This window comes from Bacillus rossius, chromosome 2, assembly GCF_032445375.1.
Source record: "Bacillus rossius redtenbacheri isolate Brsri chromosome 2, Brsri_v3, whole genome shotgun sequence".
Classification (NCBI taxonomy): domain Eukaryota; kingdom Metazoa; phylum Arthropoda; class Insecta; order Phasmatodea; family Bacillidae; genus Bacillus; species Bacillus rossius.
Window position 1 is genome coordinate 113,807,869 of NC_086331.1, and position 20,270 is coordinate 113,828,138.

Sequence of the window (20,270 nt, forward strand, 5' to 3'; positions counted from 1 at the left end):
AAACTTTTATAAAATAATCACTCTTCAAATATTTTATTAAAATATGAAAAATATATATTTTATAAAATATGTGTTATAAAATATTTTACAGTGGAATACCGGTCTTAGGCCGACAGACGGTTAGCAGCAAGCTAGTAAGAAACACTCTATTCTTCATATTTTGTGATAAGCGTCAATCAGATTTTTTTTTACACATTCGCAATGAAAGACGCATTTCATTGTAATTGTATTTAATACCACAGGTTAAAATAGCTACAGGCAAAATAAAAATATATCGCATAAACACAATAAATTTATGCTGCAAATGAATCCTAAGTATTCTGTAACATAGAAAAATGGCTGGTTTTTATTATATATACAACTCGCGATTTATCAGGCCGAAGTTCAGTTTATTTTTTATTAATGACTATCATTTACTGGTTGAAAAGTGCGAAAACGTAAAAAACGCTGAGATATAGTTGTACTTTCCTTGCATTTAGTTATTTATTGCAGTAGCTCTGCGATTTACTTAGTTTGATATCACAGATTCAAGTCGTAAAAGCGCAAGGACAGCATTCACTGTAGCATGCGTACACACACGTTGGGACCAAACAGCGCCGGCAACGGTAATTGGCACGTTCCATTGCAGCATCAAACGCAATGCCTACTCATATTTGTGTCAGAATCGAGGAGAAAGTAAAAACAGTAAAATACAAAACTCATACTTAACGATTAAGGACGTGCTCGAAATTACATAACTTGATGACAAAATTGTTCCGTCATCCAAATTGCTTTGCAGAAAAGAAGACCTAAGCCTACAGGCATTTCTTTCTTTTGTGCTGGTAATTTAGGCATAGGTAAACTTTACGAATGGATTAATAGTTATCTTACTTTGAAATGAAAAAAAATATTCACCAGCCTTTTTTGTAATAGTTATTTATATAATAATACTTTTCTTATTCATAATTTATTACTTTAAAATTGGACCAAGTTTTATACAAATACATGCTTGTATACTTAGGCTTCTGTGCTCTTAATTTTTTTAGTATATTAGGTATTCCTGCAACTGTTAATTCTATATTATGACTTTGCGGAGGCAAGGAATACTTTAATTTTAGTTATTAATATTTTATTATAAATATTTTCAAGTGCAACTTTTTTTTATCAAGGCTCGCATCGACACCATAAAAAATGCGTGGTAAAAAAAGGTATCTATTAAATAAACACTGGGAAAATTGTTTATATTAATATTGAAAAAAGAGTAGGTATTTGTTTTTAAAAAAATTAATTCGATTGAATTTATACACTACCGACAGTATTTATAATATCACTCCAGTCTTTTAATAATTTTAGTTCTAATATTTTTTTTTTTTTGCAAAATTAAAGTTGATTTATTTATTACGCCATGTACAAATAACTTCTAACGCACGTACATATAAGTACACGCACCCATTACTTTTTTTTTCTTCTTAAAGACGTCGCGATGGTAGCGCCCATAGTTTTTTACGTATAAAATTTTAATACTTCGTTTTTATAGCCGTGAGATTAATATAAGAAAATATGTACAAGTTACTTTTTACCAAATAAAAATCAAAGTTTTTTTCAAACAACATTAACATTTTAAAAAGTTTTATTTTTGGACCCTAAATGTATTTTGATTTTTCAAATTGGAATTGAAAATAATACAGATATTGTTTTAGTGGGCCTCGTGTTATTTTATTTTATTTTTTAACGAATATCTTCAATTGGGATACGTATATTTTTAATGTAGAAAATGTCAACACGAACACGCAACCAGGCTACTGCACTGCTACTTGTCGCACCTAGCGGCAAATGCTGGAAGTATAAAGGCTTCCGTACTGCAATGCTGCCTGGCGGCGAGTTTTCGAAGCGCGCGGGTTTCGGCTGAGCGAAAGAGAGACTGCACATCTCCAGTACGACAACAAAGAAGTCTCGGAAGCGTGCTGTGTGCGTGCTGATGCGCTCGCTGTCGCCGCACATGGCAAGAAAGGTACGTTGTAAGACATAACCGACACGGATTATTTTTTAATGTAGCACTTGCCCAAGACGTTTATTTTAAAGCGTTTACAGCGAAAATAACAACTACTTTAATTGACGATCTCGAAGATATTTACGTTCAAAATAACGTCACCGCTTAAGCTTGAACACATTTGACGAGGGATGTTATCGATGCAAAAAATGGCAGTGCTCGTATTTTTTTTAGTATGTGCCGATATTTCAATATTAATTCGTTATTTTAGTGAGACAAGCGTAGGAAGTTATGTGTTATTTACAATCGAGTGGTCAGGAGTATTGTATTACGTTCTGAGCCAGAAGTTGTGTAAATACAAATACTATGTAGGTATTTTATTGACGGATTCGTGCATACAGGGAATAGCAATCGAGATTTTACAGAGAAGGGCTGTATGCTCAGACTCGCTCAAGCTTCGAGCCTAGCGGTAGGTCGATTTTACGATGGTAGAGCGGTTGTGAATGGAAAGTATTTTTTTGTTCTCGCTGGGCGCCGGCGTATACTCGTAGTACTACGGGCACTTGACATTAAAGGTGTAGTAATTTCGTAACGGAACTTGCGGTGCGCGATATGAATAACAATGTACTTATTGGTTGATGTAATGTTTTGTGATGATAGACCGAAAATATCATAACTTACGGGAAAGGGTAGTGAGAATGCAAAACCGTTGAAAATAAAGAATACGCTGTTTTTCTTTTTTTAAAAGTATTTGAAATTGTACTTAAAAAATTAAGTTTTACTAAACAAACCATTGGAAGTTATTAAGTTTCATTAAGGAAATAGAACACGTATGATATACTTTATTTTGTAAAATGATTTTCAAATATAAGTACCTTGTTAATGTTATGGTTGACGTGGTCATGTATGATGGATTGGAAAACTTGTCAGCATTGATTTATATAATTTAGCCATGCAGCAAGTACCAATTTCCTTTCGTGTTCATCTTGCATGATCTCATAAGTCTTCACGGAAAGATAATTAAAGGTACTTTGATTACTAAACTGAAATTTAAAAATGATTGTAAATACATAACAATCTTTATTTTGAAATAAAAATGTAATTGTGTAGCTTAAGAAACTATTATATCTTATTATGATAAACCGAGGAAAAAAATATCACTTTATAACATTGACAGGAAGTAAAAGTACTCATCACTTTCCGTTGTAATTACACGTAACAAAATGTAGTTATCGGTAGTTTTGGGTGTATAACTTACGTGTAAAAAGCCGTATGTGCCGATATTTCAATATTAATTCGTTATTTTAGCGAGACAAGCGTAGGAAGTTATGTGTTATTTACAATCGAGTGGTCAGGAGTATTGTATTACGTTTTGGGCCAATACAAATACTATGTAGGTATTTTATTGACGGATTCGTGCATGCAGGTATTAGCAATAGAGTTGGATATAACCGACGTAGTTACAAACATTGTTTTGATTAAAGTGAGATATTTGACTCGTTTAATACGCAAGTAAACAAAGAAGTGTGCTGTGTGTTCAAGCGTGTTGAGGAACAGGCGGACAGCTACGTGCAAGTTCATGACTACGGAGCGAGTGTCTATTCTCGGCGTGTTCCTTACCAGCGTATACGTAGACTACACGTGGTCGCGTGCGGTGACGTAGGCAAGGTTATCGTTCGTGGCAAAGGGAAGGAGTTTGGCGCCCCATCACTTAACGTACATATGTGGATTCTAATTACATAAACATTTTATTAAATGTTAATTTCAAGTTTTAAAATGACAACTCACAACATATTGTGTCATGCCTATGCACGACACAGCTTTATGGTTTTTTTAAGGCATTGCTATCTGTGTCAGTTACTATTCATAGGCAGTTTACTTTGATTACTAACGAACAAATAGTTGATAGTAATCTTTTGCGTGAATGGGTTTATTGGCGCACTGCGTTTATGTGATCATTAAAGTTTGTATTGAGATAACGTTTCTTCGCAAAAGTCCAGGTTCTTAAATTTAAACTTACTTAATTTAAAGTCATACAACACTTTGAGAGTAGATACATGCGTAAGTAATAAAATTACCTCAAAACTTGGTTTTGCCTAATAAAATTACAATACAAGTAAAATTGTTGTAGGTTTAAGTGATGTTTTAAGCATTTACCCCAAAATGGCTAGTGTTAGTGTGACATAGGCTAAATATTCAAATATAAATTTTTTTTGAGGCAGGAATCGCTTTGGACTCGAGTTCTTTATTGTTGGTAATAAATCGATAAAATCCTTTAAAGGCATCTGGGAAGCCAAATTTTTTAATTCGCTTTCTATATAAACATTGACCACATGATTTCCACAGAATATCGCAATAATACGGAACAAAGTTTTATACCATAATGGCGTTAGCTTACCAGGAAGGTTGAGGCATGTCAGTTTTCAGTTTCCGCTTTGGAAAACATTTTACAACGTAGGGCAGGTCTGTGACTCATTTTTTCTTCGTTACGGCCATTATTCCATTAATGTATTCATTCACATTTTAATTTAAAACGTGTTTCATTATAATATTACTATGTAACTAGTTCATGATTTCATACATTCACAGTTATATTTTTTTATTATCACAGATCGAGTTCAAAAATATATTTTTCATATAATAATTCGTGTGCTCTGTTAACATTAGTTAACGTTAGCTTTTGCAATGGTGTAAACAATACTAGGCATATCGGCAGTTCAGTAGCTAAAGAAAAGTAACGTAGATGCGTTATCGCAGGTTTAACTCGTGCTGTAATACATCCAATATACATGGGTAGAGAGACCCGGAAATTTCGCGGATTCATTTAGTCGCAAACCTCCACACTGTCGCACTGTGTTCATGATTGGACCGCAGTTGTTTGGACACGCCCGTCTACGACCGTGAGCCAACGATGTCCAGCTAGGAGAGAAGTAAGCGAATCAGGTAGTGCCAAATAACAAGGATAAAAATGTTCTCGCTAAGAAATCAACCAATGGGGAAAGTAAACACGGGTCGAGCACACCTATAACTTTTAATTCTATCCCGAGGCCAGAAGAATCCGCGAAATTTCCGGCTCTCTATACATCGGACATATTCAAACAGTTTGCGAGATAATCCTGTGATACCACTCAAATGTGTTGGCAGGCTGGACCTCCACTTCTTGTTCAATATTTAGCTACTGTACGTATCGTTCAAAAGCTTCTAAACATTTATAAAATATGTGTGATTACGAAAAGCATTTAAGAAACTTTCACGTCTCCCCCCCCCCCCCTCCTTTTTAAGCTCCCTTTTTTCTTCAATTTTTATATATCCAAAAGTTATCGCATTAGTGAAATCTGGTTCTCTCATTTAGACGGCGTAGAAGCGATTTGACGACAGAATCAATGTGCGTCGATTCGGGGGTAAACGTCTTGTAGGCAGCGAGGACATTAGAGACGACGCGATGGGGCAGCGACGGGATGATTGTTGAGGGAAGCCTGCGCACAGCAACGTCCGCCACGTGTTACAATTGCGAACAGCCCGGCCGTGTCCTCCGCTGCGATTCGAACCCGGATCGCCTTGGCGGGAGTCGAATGAATGACCTTGACTGCTCGACCCCTTGCCTCTTGGGGACGAGTGTCGCGTTTTCAGTACTAGGGGGGATCCCACTGGTTTTGGAGGAGGGGGAGAAAGTGGTTGTTTCTTATTTGTCCCTGCGTCTAGTCTTAAAAAAATAATCCTCAGTAAACAAAAGGTCAGCGTACATTCTTACAGTAACAAGTATTAAATACCCCCGCAACATTGCCGGTGTTGAGCCCTAATGGACTTTGTTGTAACGACGTTTAATGTCTTCAATTTTACTAGCCTGTGCAGAACCTGGCCCAATATGGGTTTATGCCATTTTTGGCCACAGGATTGTGCTAGGACTCGATAAAAATAAATACCTATACAAACATGCAGTGAGGACAGTTTTCTCTGAAAATGATGAAACGCGTTGTTAATATATTTTATTAGTTACCTACGTCTAAGTGATATTTTATTTGGCAGTTTACATCCCAGTTAAGACACTTACAACACTACTCCCACTCACGTAACATACAGTTTTTCAGTTCAAGAAGTGTTACAATAGTTAGGGTTTTGGTATTTCCGTTTTGTTAGCTTAAGATTGGAACGTTTCGATTATGACTTGTTTGCTACTTCTTATGGGGCCCAAATACAGTGCAAAATATGAACAGTTAAACCGAAGTATTGTTATAAAATAAACACAATAGGCCAAAAAATGGAAAATAAAAGGTTTTACATAGTTTCATATACACCACAGGTCATTGAAAACAATAAAAATAACTGTTAATGCTTTGGATGATGAATACCTAAACGTTGAAGGGGTTAGTATCATGAATTAATTTGATTTTAATATTTATTTTTTTGCACGATATTAAAATAAGTATATTAAAACCATATTTAATTGTACATAAATGGCCGTTTATACTGAAAAAGTCATTAATTATGTTTTTATGAACTTAAATTCAAATTGTTATGCCAGTCCTAGCATGTATTTAAAGTATGAAGTATGGTATACACATTTGGATTAACCGATCGTATTTAGCCTTCATCTTAAAACTCTTTATTTTTAATAGGCTATATCATTCGAAAATTCAATAAAAACTAGGTTTTCCCAAAATAAAAAAATAAAAAACCTCAGGTTTATTGATGTATAGATGATATACTTAAAGAGTTTAAAGACGAAAACTACAAACGATCGGTTAGTACAAATATGTAGGCCTACACCACATTATTTCACGCTTTCAGTACATGCCAGGACTAACATAAGAATTTACCTTTATTCATAAAAACCTTTAAATAAGGACAATTTTAGTAGAAAAAAAAAATTTTAATGTAGTTATATTATGAATTGAAAACAATTTGCGAAAACACTAAATGGTAAACGCAAAATACTTAAGGATACTATCCCCTTACGGCTCGGCTCCAACAATGTATTGAATTATTACTTTTCTTGCTAATTTCAAGTTTATGGAAAAATATCTCCAAAAAATTAGACCATAGAAGTTATTTTATATGCATTACTCAGCTATGTAAACCCAGAAAATAAACGTTTCGTAAGTAACAAAGGCACACTTAGTCAGGCAAAAATTCTAAAATTGTGTATTTGCCAGAATTTTAAAAAAAAAAAGCATTTAACATGTAGCATATATCTAATTACGAAATTAGCTACAAAACTCGAAATGAAATGCTTATAAAGTGGAAAATGCATGAAAATTGACGTAGAAAAAAAATAGCATGCAAAAGTGATAACAGAAACGTAGAGTTATGCCAAATTAAAAAAAAAAACAGACTGTACTTAGTTGATGTGCGAATTGGTCAGTTGTTCGCTAAACAGCGACGAGTTTATGTGCCCATCTCTTGAACCCATCCTGAGCGTGACAGTGTGTTTAGTGTGTTCCTACGCTGCCTCTGTGTCGTGAAACAAGCTGAACTCACTCGTGACGGCAGCGTGATCTCCTTCGACTGATACTTGGACACGAACGAGTTTGTGTTCCCTCTCCTATACCCTTCCTGTGTGTGACTGTGTATTGCCTTAATTCTTGGACACAAACGAGTTCTAGTTCCCATCTCCTAAACCCGTCCTGTGTATGATTGTGTATTAAGTCTGATCCTACGCTGCTTCTGTGTCAATAAACAAGCTGGAACTCACTCGTGAAGGCGGTGCGATCTCCCAAGACATTCTGATCCTGGGAATCAAACGAGTTTTTGTTCCCATCTCCTGAACATGTCCCGTGTATTACTGTGTATTAGGTCTGTTCCTACTCTGCCGTTGTGTCGTGAAACAAGCTGGAAATTACTCTTGAGGCCGGGCCATCTCCCACAACTTTTCATGATCCTTGGACACAAACGAGTTATAGTTACCGTCTCCTGAACATGTCCCGTGTATTACTGTGCATTACTTCTGTTCCTACGATGCCTCTGTATCGTGAAAGAAGCTGGTACTCGTGAGGGCGGCGTGATCTTCCACGATTTTCTGATTCTGGGATACGGAACGCAGGATCCATAGGGGCGGGGGTACGTCTAGACGATACCATTCACTGCGGTCGCCTAAAAGATTTAAACACTATACTTTGTTTTAACTGTTGATTTTCAACAATCTCGCTCGTCTTTCCGCAAGGCTTTCCTTATGAATCGAGGGTCTCCTGTCCGTGATTCAATGTCCTATCACACGATGCAAGATTCCATGTAATTTTCGATGCAAGTATGTATTTGGAGTGCTGCGCGAGTTGTCGTGCAAGTTTTATGTGACTGTTGGCCGTTGTGAAGGAAAGCTTCGTTATGGTCCGGTGCAGTTTTCTGTGAATGGTTAGGTTTGTGAGCCAATTAGGTGGTAGCAATAGGGCGCTCCTCTTAATGCAAGTGCCAGTGTTATATTTTACGAATTGTTTAATTCAAGCGGGAAGTGGGTGGAATTCCTTAAGCTGTTACGTTGTTGTGTGATAAATATGGAGAGTACCCGTGTTTATTAAACACAAACACGCAAACTTTTAGAATAAAACCATCCGAAATAGTGCTTTGACTGAAATAGCAAAATATGTATGATGTGCGTCCGGAAACCACAGTTTCTGAGGTTAAATTAAAACTAGCTTCGTTAAGTACACAATTTGTCTCGAAAAGTAGGATTCATATTGTAGCATTTTTTCATCATTTTGCCTCGCACAGGGTTAGCTAGGTCTACACCAGTCAAGTTCTATGTGTGATAGCTTTTTCCTTCATGCAAGGCCACAACGAATGATTCGTAAAATATTTTATCACAAGCTGTGTGAAACCAACCATCGTGCGATACAGGCTTAACACTCTGGCATTACTTAAATTCATGTACTAGAATTGAGCTCGTTCAATTAGTTCGGAGCACACTGTGGTCTTGGACATTCCGTTGCTGTTAGCTTCTGTACATAATCGTGTGATGTAAAACCTTACCTTTACCTTTTCATCCCGTAAGCACAAGGCAATCAAGGGAAAGTGTTACACAAATACTGAAACGAACTTTGAACCTAGAAACGGCACGTAATCATTTCAGTAGATGGTTTAGGTTCTACGTCGTGTGTAGGATATAAAACTTGCTAGAACGTCTAGTACGACGGCAAACTAAGTCATCCTGGCCAGGTCTTTGCCCGGGTTGTGGCACGAACTCACGACCCCATAGCTAGAAAAAAGGTATGCCTTCTCTGACCTCTCCGTGACCTCTGTGTGGCACCGAGGCTAGTCTGGCCAGAAGTGGAATATGTTGTAGTTTCGGGGTGGTGGTGATTATCACAGGCACCACCAAGTGAAATTCGACACCCAGGTTCCGTTTTTCACCTTAAGATAAAAATATATCGTGTATCCCAGACCTCAACATCAGGGTAAGAACAGTTGATAGCTAAATTGACTTTTCTGAATTAAAAAAAAAATAGGTTTTCGATTTACCGGAATTTCCTCAAAAGTTTTAAAATCCGCAAACTGTGCCAAATATCTGAATCTGAGAAAATCAAAGACGTAAAATATAAAAATACGTAATATATTTCGCCGGAGCAGGGGTGCGTGACGATGGCTCGGGGCGATGACTCGCCCAGAAACAACACAACGCTATCGGGGAAATTTCTGGTCGGCAGAGACACGTCAGCGATACCCTAAAGTATCGCAGTCACAGGATCGATAGCGATGAGTCACCCGCCCTTCCCGCGCTCGGCGGCCGGCGCTTGGTTCGGGTGCCGCGAGACTGCGTCGCCCCGCTCCGGAGAACCAGACCCGCTGTGAAGAAGCACACACACACACGCCGGGCTTCAACAACTGGCCGGTCGAACGTGGCTCGAGTTTCCTCCCGTCGCGTCTTGAACTCGAAGCCCCGTCTGAAAGAGCGAGCTGGGGTCGAATATCGCCCGTCGCGGGGCGCTGCAGTCTCCGCCATCCCACGCCGATGTGCTCGGAAACGTCCGAGACGCGACACCTTTAAAGGGGAGAGTTAGTAACCGAAAGACGCCATTATGATTTAAACCGTTTTTATGTCATAACAATGTTTCTAATTTTAATATTGAAAATTTTCCTTCTTCAAGGCGAAGATCACACATGAGAAAAATGTCAAATATAATAACATAATATATATTGATAGTATTACATCAACCGACACAATGTTATCATATTTGTGGTCATTCCCAAAAATTACTTCAATACTAAATGCCAATTTGTAGCACCCAGAAACGATTAACTTCAGGCATTCCAAATTTTGTAAATAAATTGATAGAACATTTGTATGAACTTGAGGCGTTGAAACAAGATATCGCCTTTCGGTTCTTATGGCTCCCCTTTTATATTGCAGTGGTCTCCGAACCAGGTCATGCTTATAATGTCATAATTCACAAGTGGTTTCAGGGCATTATAATCGCTTTTTTTTTGTGTATGGTGTGTCGATCCTTATTTTCTTGTTATTTTTAACCCTAAAAAAGTCATTTGGCCAAGGTAGATGCCATTATTAAAAAAATAACCTCCAGTCACTCAATCTACCTCAAAGGTACCATACTTATCAAACAATAAAATATATGAACCGATTAAAATTAATTTCGTTAAAATATCGTAAGACATCTTTAGTGGGAATAAACACCTAATTATGTTGTTTTTTAAGTTTCTAAAAACGACTACTTTTTCTCAGTGCTTCTCTAACGAGGTGAAAATGAAATTAGAGTACCGATGTGTGTATTAATACACCAAAATACTACTAATTCAATACCTAGCATATTGTTCATAATTATGTTATCACATTTAAATCAGTTAGAATTTCCCCTAAAAATTTAGTGAATTCGAGATAGTCATATTAGCACAGTCGTAAGTTGACATGTTAATCGCATATAGTTAGCTAACAAATAAACATTCATGCTACATCAAAATCCATTAAAATATCGAAGAATGGTAACAATGTCTCGTAAAATGGTTCACGTCAGTCTTAAGAGGTACATAGTCTTTGTTTAAAATTACCTATACACAGAATCAGTGAATCGTGCTAAAACCCACAAAATTAATTAACACGTGAAAAAAATGCACCTGGTAGCTACAAAATACAGTCAGTATTAACTTGTTTACAGTTTCATCAAGTTATATTAAGACGTTAAAATGATAATACTACTTTGCGCTCCTAGGTCTCATATTTTGCACGGCGCTAAATTAATTAACATTATCAGCATATGTTCCCTATATGTGTACTGGGGTGTAAAATAGTGTTTATAAAACTTGCATTGCACAAAAAAGGCCTTGCTTTTGAAATCGATACTAGGGTATGAAAGACAGGTTTGGTTAGCTATGACTGTCTTGTTTCGTATACTTGTATAAAGCTTTAACGAAAATCCAACTCGTGTAATAGGCATTTATTTCCTTGTTTAAAATTCCATTGGAAAGCCTCAAAGTTAAGAACAAAATGGCAACAAATTTCTCATGTTGGCTAAATAATACTGCAAGAATAAATAAAACATTCTTCTGTAGTTTTTTAAGATGATAATTTTATATGACCTATTTATTTGGTGTTTACATTATTGGGTATAATTTTTACATGAAAAGTGTGTTGGGGTGCCAATTAACGATTTAAAAAACTTACAGTGGACTTAAGACCAGTTTTTTGTATGAATAATGATACTGTTTGTGGAACATGTACTCCACCACGCCCTACTGGCTGTTCACAAAATCCCGTGGCCACTTGGCCACTTGGCCCGAGCTGGCTATGCCACCGCGCGCCTCCTTGTAGACTGGGTGACAGCATTGCGCTTAATAGCGGGGACAGCAATGCGACGCAGCGAATGTATCGTGAGTTCTGTGGGAAGGGGGGGGGGGGATAGAAGTAGGGTTGCCAACTCGCCGGATGATTATTTCGGGATTTAATGGGAAATATAATCGGGACGAGCAAAACAAAATCAGCACATCTTAAAAAAAATTAATCATAGTAATAAACAAAATGTAAAAATTAACACTGGAAATTTAAACAATACACAGACTCAGAATGTGAAAATTAATGAACTTATTGCTAGGTAAATACAATACGTTTAGTTTTTGTTCTTAAAAGAATATTTATTTTGGGATTTGGCGCATTTCAAAAGATTTTCATTTTTAATTACGTAATCCTAACATTCAGAACATGTTTCACTAAAATTAACCCTTATTTGCGATTTGGATTTAGCATGTTCCGACGTCAATCTGTTCCTTTTATTAGTCCAAGTATTACCACATAAGGAGAAAATTCTCTCTGCGTGGACATTTGATGGCGGAATCGACGCAACGTATTGAAATACTTTAGTAGATTTACTGAGCTTTTATTCTTAGCTAAAAGTGTATGCCATTGCTCATAAGGAGAGCTGGGTGTGTCAGTTTCTTTTTTATTTAATTAAAATACTTATTTTACTCCACAAAACTCCTCATACAACTGATAGCCTACATATTAAGGCTACTTTCTTCTATTGACATTTTGTCCAAACATTTACTGAAGTCATCAAAACCAAACTCTTGTTCCAAATTAAACAACTTAATTGCAGCCGATTTGTTATTTTCCGTAAAATCAAAGTGATCCTCAAAGTACAGTATTTTAAAGCCTTGCCATGCCACATAATAAAAGAACTTTCGATGGATTGCAGCACTTCAGTACTCGCCTGTTTTTTTAATGTTTGTAGTGGCAAATCCAAAAAACTTGTCAGTTATACTTTGGTTTAGTTTTTTTCGCAAAATATTAATTATATGTATCATAAAGCTGGCTAACCAAAATAACATCTTTTTCTAATATTAATATTGCATCATGAACGATGTTTAATGCGTTGTTAAAAAAGACAGAAAACATTCTGTTTTCAAACAACCATCTTCTTCTGAAGAATATTTCTTTAAAGCCACTGGACAATCTTCATTATCTCGGAAAAATACTTTTTTGACGTGACGTCTAATAAATCGATGAACGCCGGCTGCACGCACGAAAAAGAGTCCCGTTACGCACATTGTTCCGTTACGCTGTGTCCCGTTACGCCCATTGTTCCGTTACGCTGTGTCCCGTTACGCCCATTGTTCCGTTACGCTGTGTCCCGTTACGCTCATTGTTCCGTTACGCTGTGTTCCGTTACGCTGTAGGCGAGTGCAGTAATAATAGATTATGTTACAATTGACCAAAAAATTATGATGATTCATATAATTGATGATAGATATTTGATTACAGTTTATTTATATGAAAACTTGTTTATAATTATATTTAAACTTTATAGCTAAACGCCGGTTTTTAAAATTAATTGCAAGTCATCTACACGTGAACTGTTTCGTCAACTGTTTATAAAGTGAAGTGAGAAGTTAATGTGGTTTTCATTGCTTATTACAACAACAATTTCGGCAATAAAGGTTAATTATTCTGGCATTTTAAAAATCTGATTACTAGTATAATTTAACGTATTTATTCTTTTATTATTAAAATAAAAATGATTCAATTTTATTCATAAAAGTATGCAATCATTTCATCAATGTTTTGTTATGACGTTGTCACGTTAAACTATCGTCCGTAAACCGACTTTACAGACAACCAATTTTTTTTTGTATAATCGGGAACCCTCGCAGAATTCTCTCAGCAGCAGATAGTAATAACAGCTTTTGAGTAGTGACATGCCTTAATATCTCCATATATGTAGGTTAAGTCGGCTTCTAAAAATATATTTTTCAGGTGCTGCACTTGTTTTACGTGATAGGTTGAGTGTTCCACTTCAGACTCGCATTTTTCACAGGCACTTTTAACAGCATGGAACAGCATTGTGCAATAAATGAGCGAGACAGTGGGCTGGCAACACTTTATTGTTGTCTTTCAACAATAATAGGAAAACTGAGTGATTCTTGTCGTAATGTACGTTCGCATTATCTGCTGCATAGGCTGAAATATTTTTAATATCTAATCCCAGGTTTCCAAGGCGATCTTTGATATTTGAAAAAATTGCTAAAGCGCTTTTGTCAGCATCATCATAAAAGTTTAGAAGAAAATTTGTGTTTCCACAGGCGATAGTGTAAAACCTGGCTAGTATTGGGAATACTTTGATATTTCCATGGTTTGTAGATCCCAAAGAAACGCTAAAATATATACCATTTCTTAGTTTTTCAGAGGGCCTTCGATAAAAGTGGTACCCAAAACATGAGCAATAGAACATGCTTTTTTACGCCCCAAACTCATGTTGGTGGCAATTTTGGAGTCACGAAAAACTTTGGCGCATACCTTTACAACACATTCTGTACAAAAAAAGAAACACCATGCTTTACGGCGTGATAAACTGACAACTTCGGCAGCTATCTTCGTTTCCTCGTCGGAACTTACAAGGTTATCTTTTAAAAACTTATCGAGGGTTTGATTTTTCTTTATGGTCTACTCGTTTTTCTGATGTTATGATGACGAACTATGGTTTTTAACATCATCCAGTCCGCCAAGAGCATTCGAAAAAAAAATTCTTGCACAAAATACAGTGTGATTTATGAACATTAGTATATTTTTTATAACCAGTGGTATTGTTGTTCCCACTCCATTTTGTAAACACACATACGCTTTTTTTTATTATTTCGTTTTCTTCTTCACTGTCACTATCACTATCACTACCACTACCACGAGACATTTTGATAAAAATAACGAGGCAGATATATGTACGAAACGAATAACACTGACGACGTGACGACTGACGACTCTGACGAGTAATTAAAACAGAATAACCACACAAAACAAAAATGCGCTTTGATGCTCTCGTTCGTTCGCGCGTCCCCCACCACGTCATGCCAGGCACAGAGTACATTTTGTTAGTAGGTACTTACTCTCTTTGCCGGGTGACGACGCGACACTCGAGTGCGAAACTGTCGGAATTAATAAAATAAAATAAAATAAAAAAATTTAGATGTTAAAAATCGGGGCAATTAGCGTCCCACCAGTACTGTGGTCGAGACCTGGGACACAGGGGCCTAAAATCAGGACATCCCGATTAAATCGGGACAGCTGGAAACCGTAGATAGAAAATACATTAGCACTTGTCATCGGCAACGATGGAGGTTAGGTCTCTATGCTTTTTTCGCACGCTTGTACGTGATTGGCAAACTTAAAATCATTTCAAACCGAGCGAAGTGACGTATTGGTAGACATTGGAAGAATTCACGGATGCACTCCGGAACAGGCAAAATTTTAAACCCGTTTACCTTTGTGCGGCGACAGCGATTGGCCCAAAATCATCAGATCGAGCCCTCCAATCACGGGACTCGCATTCCGAGGTGCCCAGTTCGGATCTTGGTCCGACCGTCCGACCATTCTGATTTCTGTTTTCAATGGATATACGAAATATATCAAGGCAATTTTATCACCGATTCCATTAAATGTTTTTATGTCTATATAATGACCTCGCTGTCGATGAGATATAAATCGCGCTGTACGATTATATTTTTAATACTTATTACTAGTATGTAAAAAGAAAATACAAATATTTTCCTGTTACTTTTGGAAATGACAATTCCATTAAAATGTGTGCTGTCCATGTTACTAAAATACACTGTGCAGTACATAGTTATAGAATACAAAATAATAATACGTTTTATTTGAATTTGATACCTAAGATGTACAATAAATGTGACAACAATATGATAAAGGAGCTCGAATTCTGAGGGCCCTGGTTCGAGTCCATCTCCGGCAATACAGATTTGTGTTTTCTATTTTTTCTTTAACAACTTCAGACTAATGATGGAATGGTTTCTTTCCAAAGATCATGACCGATCTCTGCGATTTCCTTGCATTGCGTTGTGCATCTCTTTTCTATATGACCTCTCTGTTAACGAGACATGAAGCACAATTAAAAAAGAAAATAATTTGAAAACATAAAATTACTTTATAATTTTGTGTGTTTATGTTTCACGACATTTGATAAGTTTCATCTTTTCTTTGTTTGCAGGCATTGAATGACGAGATTTGAGCACGTGAGCCGAGGATATGTTAAGGGCAGATATGAGAGACCAGACTACATCATGAATACAAGATGAGTGAGGGGGGAAGCCAGGGCCCAGACCCTCTGGGCCCTGCCAGCTACTCCGGAACAGGAGGGGGTGGCACTGTAGTTTACCCACTTCCTCCTTCACAACCTGCCACCCCTTCCTCTACCGTCCAGGACACCTATAAAGATTCAGACTATCCAGGTTCTGACATCAATGGAGCCAATGGATCCAAATCCTCATCTTCTGGTCTTCCACCATTCAGCTCTTTCAATGCAGCAGATGTATCGGACGGTCTTAATTCTCGGTTGACAGGAGATTCTTTTAGTGAAGGTCTGACCAGTCGCTTGCTTGATCTCACACCATGGGACTACTACGATGGACTCACAGGAAGACTGATGGAACGTGGCGATGGCCTGCCTGTTCTCGTTCCACAACCGCAGTATCGCCCTTGGGAAAGCAAGCCTCCAGATGGTCTTCATCACGACTCTTTGCTTAAATCCATAGCCCCTGCACCCCCTTCTGCTATTCCAGCATTCACCGACAATTTCGGTGCTCCTGTTACCAATGCAAGTAAATTGCCGTCGTTTCAGTCTCAGTTTACTGCATTTTCTCAAGAGCAAACTGTCACTGGAAACAATGGGGAGGTTCTGACTACTTTAAGTGCCGCCTCGCCTTCTCCGTCCTCATCATCTTCTGGCTTACCTAGTTTCCACACTCTTTCCGCCGTTAATCCTCGGCCTGGTTACCCTCTAGTGCCTGCGCCCGTGCAAGCTAGAGAGATACCATCAATTCAGCAGCAGTTTCTGGATGAACGTCACATTCAACTATTCACACATACTCAAACGTTTGGTCCCCCTCATAATCAACCAACTGTAACTACTCTGGGTAATGCTCAGTTTCATCATCACCCTCATCAGATAACGCTTGCTCCACCGAATTCTGCTCCAACTCTTCTCCAAGGGAATACTTTGATGGCTCAAAATGCTCCTACAGTGCTGACTGTAGTAAAGACTGAACCTGTGACTCTTGTCACAACTGACTACAAAATGGCACCTCAACAATTAACGCAACTACATCACAGTAATTTTCAGAATCCGATGGGTGTTTTGGAAGCTAATAAGTTAAGTGATGGAATAAAATTTGGTGATAGCCCACCATTGAGAGGAATGGACTCTAGGAAAAAAGAAAGACGGAAAGTGCGAACATCTTCTCTGGAGAGTTCAACCGAGAGTGATGGAGCCGGGAGCAGCAGTGTGGAGAGTTCTGGTCAAGTAGCCGCTATATCCAGCACAGCGGGATTTAAGTCTCCTATGCAGCCGTCGAGCACCCCGTCAATCTCCGACAGCGAGGGAGAGAAGCCCATCAAGAAGAAACGCAAGCGCTGCGGTGAGTGCACCGGCTGCCAACGCAAGGACAACTGTGGCGACTGCGCGCCTTGCCGCAATGACAAGAGCCACCAGATCTGCAAGATGAGACGGTGTGAGAAATTAACAGAAAAGAAGGTAGGACTTTTTGGTTTCAACATGTTTGCACGCACGGTAGTACTTAATCTAAACCATTATTTTAAACTGTAGATTAGTTAATTTGTTATGTGTTCTTAAATCAATTCTGTGCATGAATGTGTAGTGCATGAACAAATCGGTCATCGTGCAATGCAGTGCCAAATTAAATTAAATTTTGCAAAGCAGTTATTAAGTTTCTACGATTTAAATATTTGTGGCTGTACAGTGATTTAGTTAGTGTAAAACGTTTTTAGTGTTGTGACTGGTGAGTGATTTCATCAACATTGCGGTTCTCGCTAAACACTTTATAAGAATAAGTGCGAACTCAAGCTCCAGCATGAATCTATTGGAGAAGAAATGCCATTTTCAAGGTAAAGTTACGTATGTACAATGTATGTACAATTAATGTGAGCATATGTACCAGTTTATTTAGTGAATACATACAGAATATTTAGATACACTTTTGAGCAGTCCCTAAAAATTTTTTTTATTATAATATGAATATGGTAAAATATTTCACTATGTTTTGTCAGCACTAAAATTTTTCTATGTAAAAAAATTTGAGAAATATATCTTACCTCTTTTCTAATAGCTGCACCACGTGATAATAAATTAATGGAAGTTACATAACTTGTATTATTTTACGTTTTAATACCACTAATTAATTCATGAGTATTGATCATCTATTATTCTGGCATTCATTTTTTTCTAAACGAATATCTATCAAAAAACTCAATTCATCTTTACATTAAAAACAAATGTTAGTCAATGGTTTTATGAACAATTTTCTTCTATGATTCTATTAAAATTACAAATATTAGGCTTACAAAATTAATAGTAACCTACAATTTTTTTCAATTAGATCTATTAAATTTTAGTATCAAAGTAATGAAGAGAATGGACGAAAATGGTTTGTATTACGTGTAGTCATCATCAGTACAAGAGATCGTTTGTAATGTACAAGTAAGAATTATTTACATGACTATATATATATATATATATATATATATATATACACACACACACACACACACACACACATACATACACACATGACATACCCAGGTAAATTTTTTTTAAATATGCATTAGAGTAAATATGAAAACGTTACCACTCTGTATATTTTCTGCAAAAGTAAAATTCGTGTTCACGATAGCATTAAGAATAAATAAAAAAGTTTCTTGCAATCAATGTGTGGTTCAGCGTTTAATGTTATTGTGACTTTTCATAGAAATCCATATGTAAGCACTCGAAGTGAAAACAAAGCTACGATAATAACTCAAATTAAAAGTTTGTAATTTTTTGTAGCAATTATAAAAAAAATATTTTTCTCTGTAATTACACGAACAAGGAATTTTCTTTAAAAAAACTTCATTAAACAATGCATTTTCAAACTTAACTGAAAAAAATGTTATTCTGTAATACTCCCAACTATCACGTGTTGTTTGCAAACAAAAAAAAAGTGAACTCAAACCAGTCTTGCATTTTTTTTCTTCTCTTATTCATAATGATTCACCATTCTTGTTTTCCAACTGCCTGCGCCGCAAAATGGAGGGAAAATGTTAACTAGACTGTAATTTTCCAAGCAATAACTATGAACTACTAGCAATTTGTTGAGTCATGTTATATAAACCTTAGTTGAAGTAAGATAAGTGATTTATAAACAATGACTTAATTGTCTTGGGTTAAGAACTGTTAACATTTAAAACATTTCTTTTTAAAATGATTTTTTCTTGAGAAAGAAATTCCACCAAACTTGTGTTTACGAAGTGATTATAGTTTTGTAATTATGGTACCTAAACTGTAATATACGATGAGCACGTACAACATGTCTGAGTTCCTACTAAAGATACGTAGATAAGAAGTGCTTAAAATCTAATGAATAGGCCGTTTGAGAGACGTGTCTACCTGGCGCTGAGTTATACAAAAATGGAGTCATTTTTACATGAAACAATGAAATATTTTCGCAGTCTGAATTCGGAAGAAAGGAAAACGAGCTTTATACTTGCCCGCAAGCCAATTTTAAAGAGATTAATGAAAGCGTGTATAGAGTTCGAACTCACCCAAAGCACCGTATTAAATTATATAGAAAAACAGTTGGCAAACATATAGTGGAGGTTTAAACTCGTAGGTATAGTAGTGCTCGTCCTGCACAAGATTATCAGGGTTTGGTTGACACTAAAGTGAACAAATTACGTCTTCTGTGACCTTGAAAATGTCGCTGATTATCTAATAGTTCCTCTAAATTACATAAATTTCTAAACCCATGAGTTAAAGTTAACCATGAAACCATCACAAAGTTATTCATTTTACAAGGTGGAGAAAATTACTCAAAAGTTAAAATTATAGCTGCACCAAACGTTTAGTGTTGAGGGCTACATATAACACCTCTGTTGGAATTTACTTTAATATGTTTAAATTTATCAAATTATATATTTCAATTTTATTTAAACTTCAAAAAAAGCTTGAACATTTCCCTAGCTCTTTCATTTCTCATGGCCATCCGCCATTATAAAACCTTTTAAATGTTCTTTTTAAATATTGTAACAATAACGAGAGAAAATATTAAGAAATATTACTTCAAATTATTAAAATTTGTTCATTTTCCTTAGTTCGAACCGTTGCGGGAGCGATGACTATACACTTAATTTTTTTTTGTGTTTTAAATAATTCAGCAAGAGCATAGTGCCTAATAAGAGCTGATGTCATAGCATGCTTCACTCAGTCCCCGATTCGCCGAACGAAACAACTCCGTTTAAGCGCGGACATACAGAGAGAGTAATTGTATCTCAACTTTATGATAGTACCTCCTCCTCATCATCCAC

General features: G+C 36.7%; 1 protein-coding gene across 1 annotated transcript; it reads left to right on the forward strand.

The window, feature by feature from the left end:
- Positions 1-1,910: 1,910 nt before the first annotated feature.
- On the forward strand, positions 1,911-18,070 carry LOC134529637 (uncharacterized). The gene is made up of 2 exons (XM_063363941.1): positions 1,911-1,990; positions 15,904-18,070. Exon 2 carries the CDS (start codon positions 15,988-15,990, stop codon positions 17,515-17,517), a length of 1,530 nt encoding a protein of 509 aa, XP_063220011.1. The 5' UTR covers positions 1,911-1,990; positions 15,904-15,987; the 3' UTR covers positions 17,518-18,070.
- Positions 18,071-20,270: the final 2,200 nt, after the last annotated feature.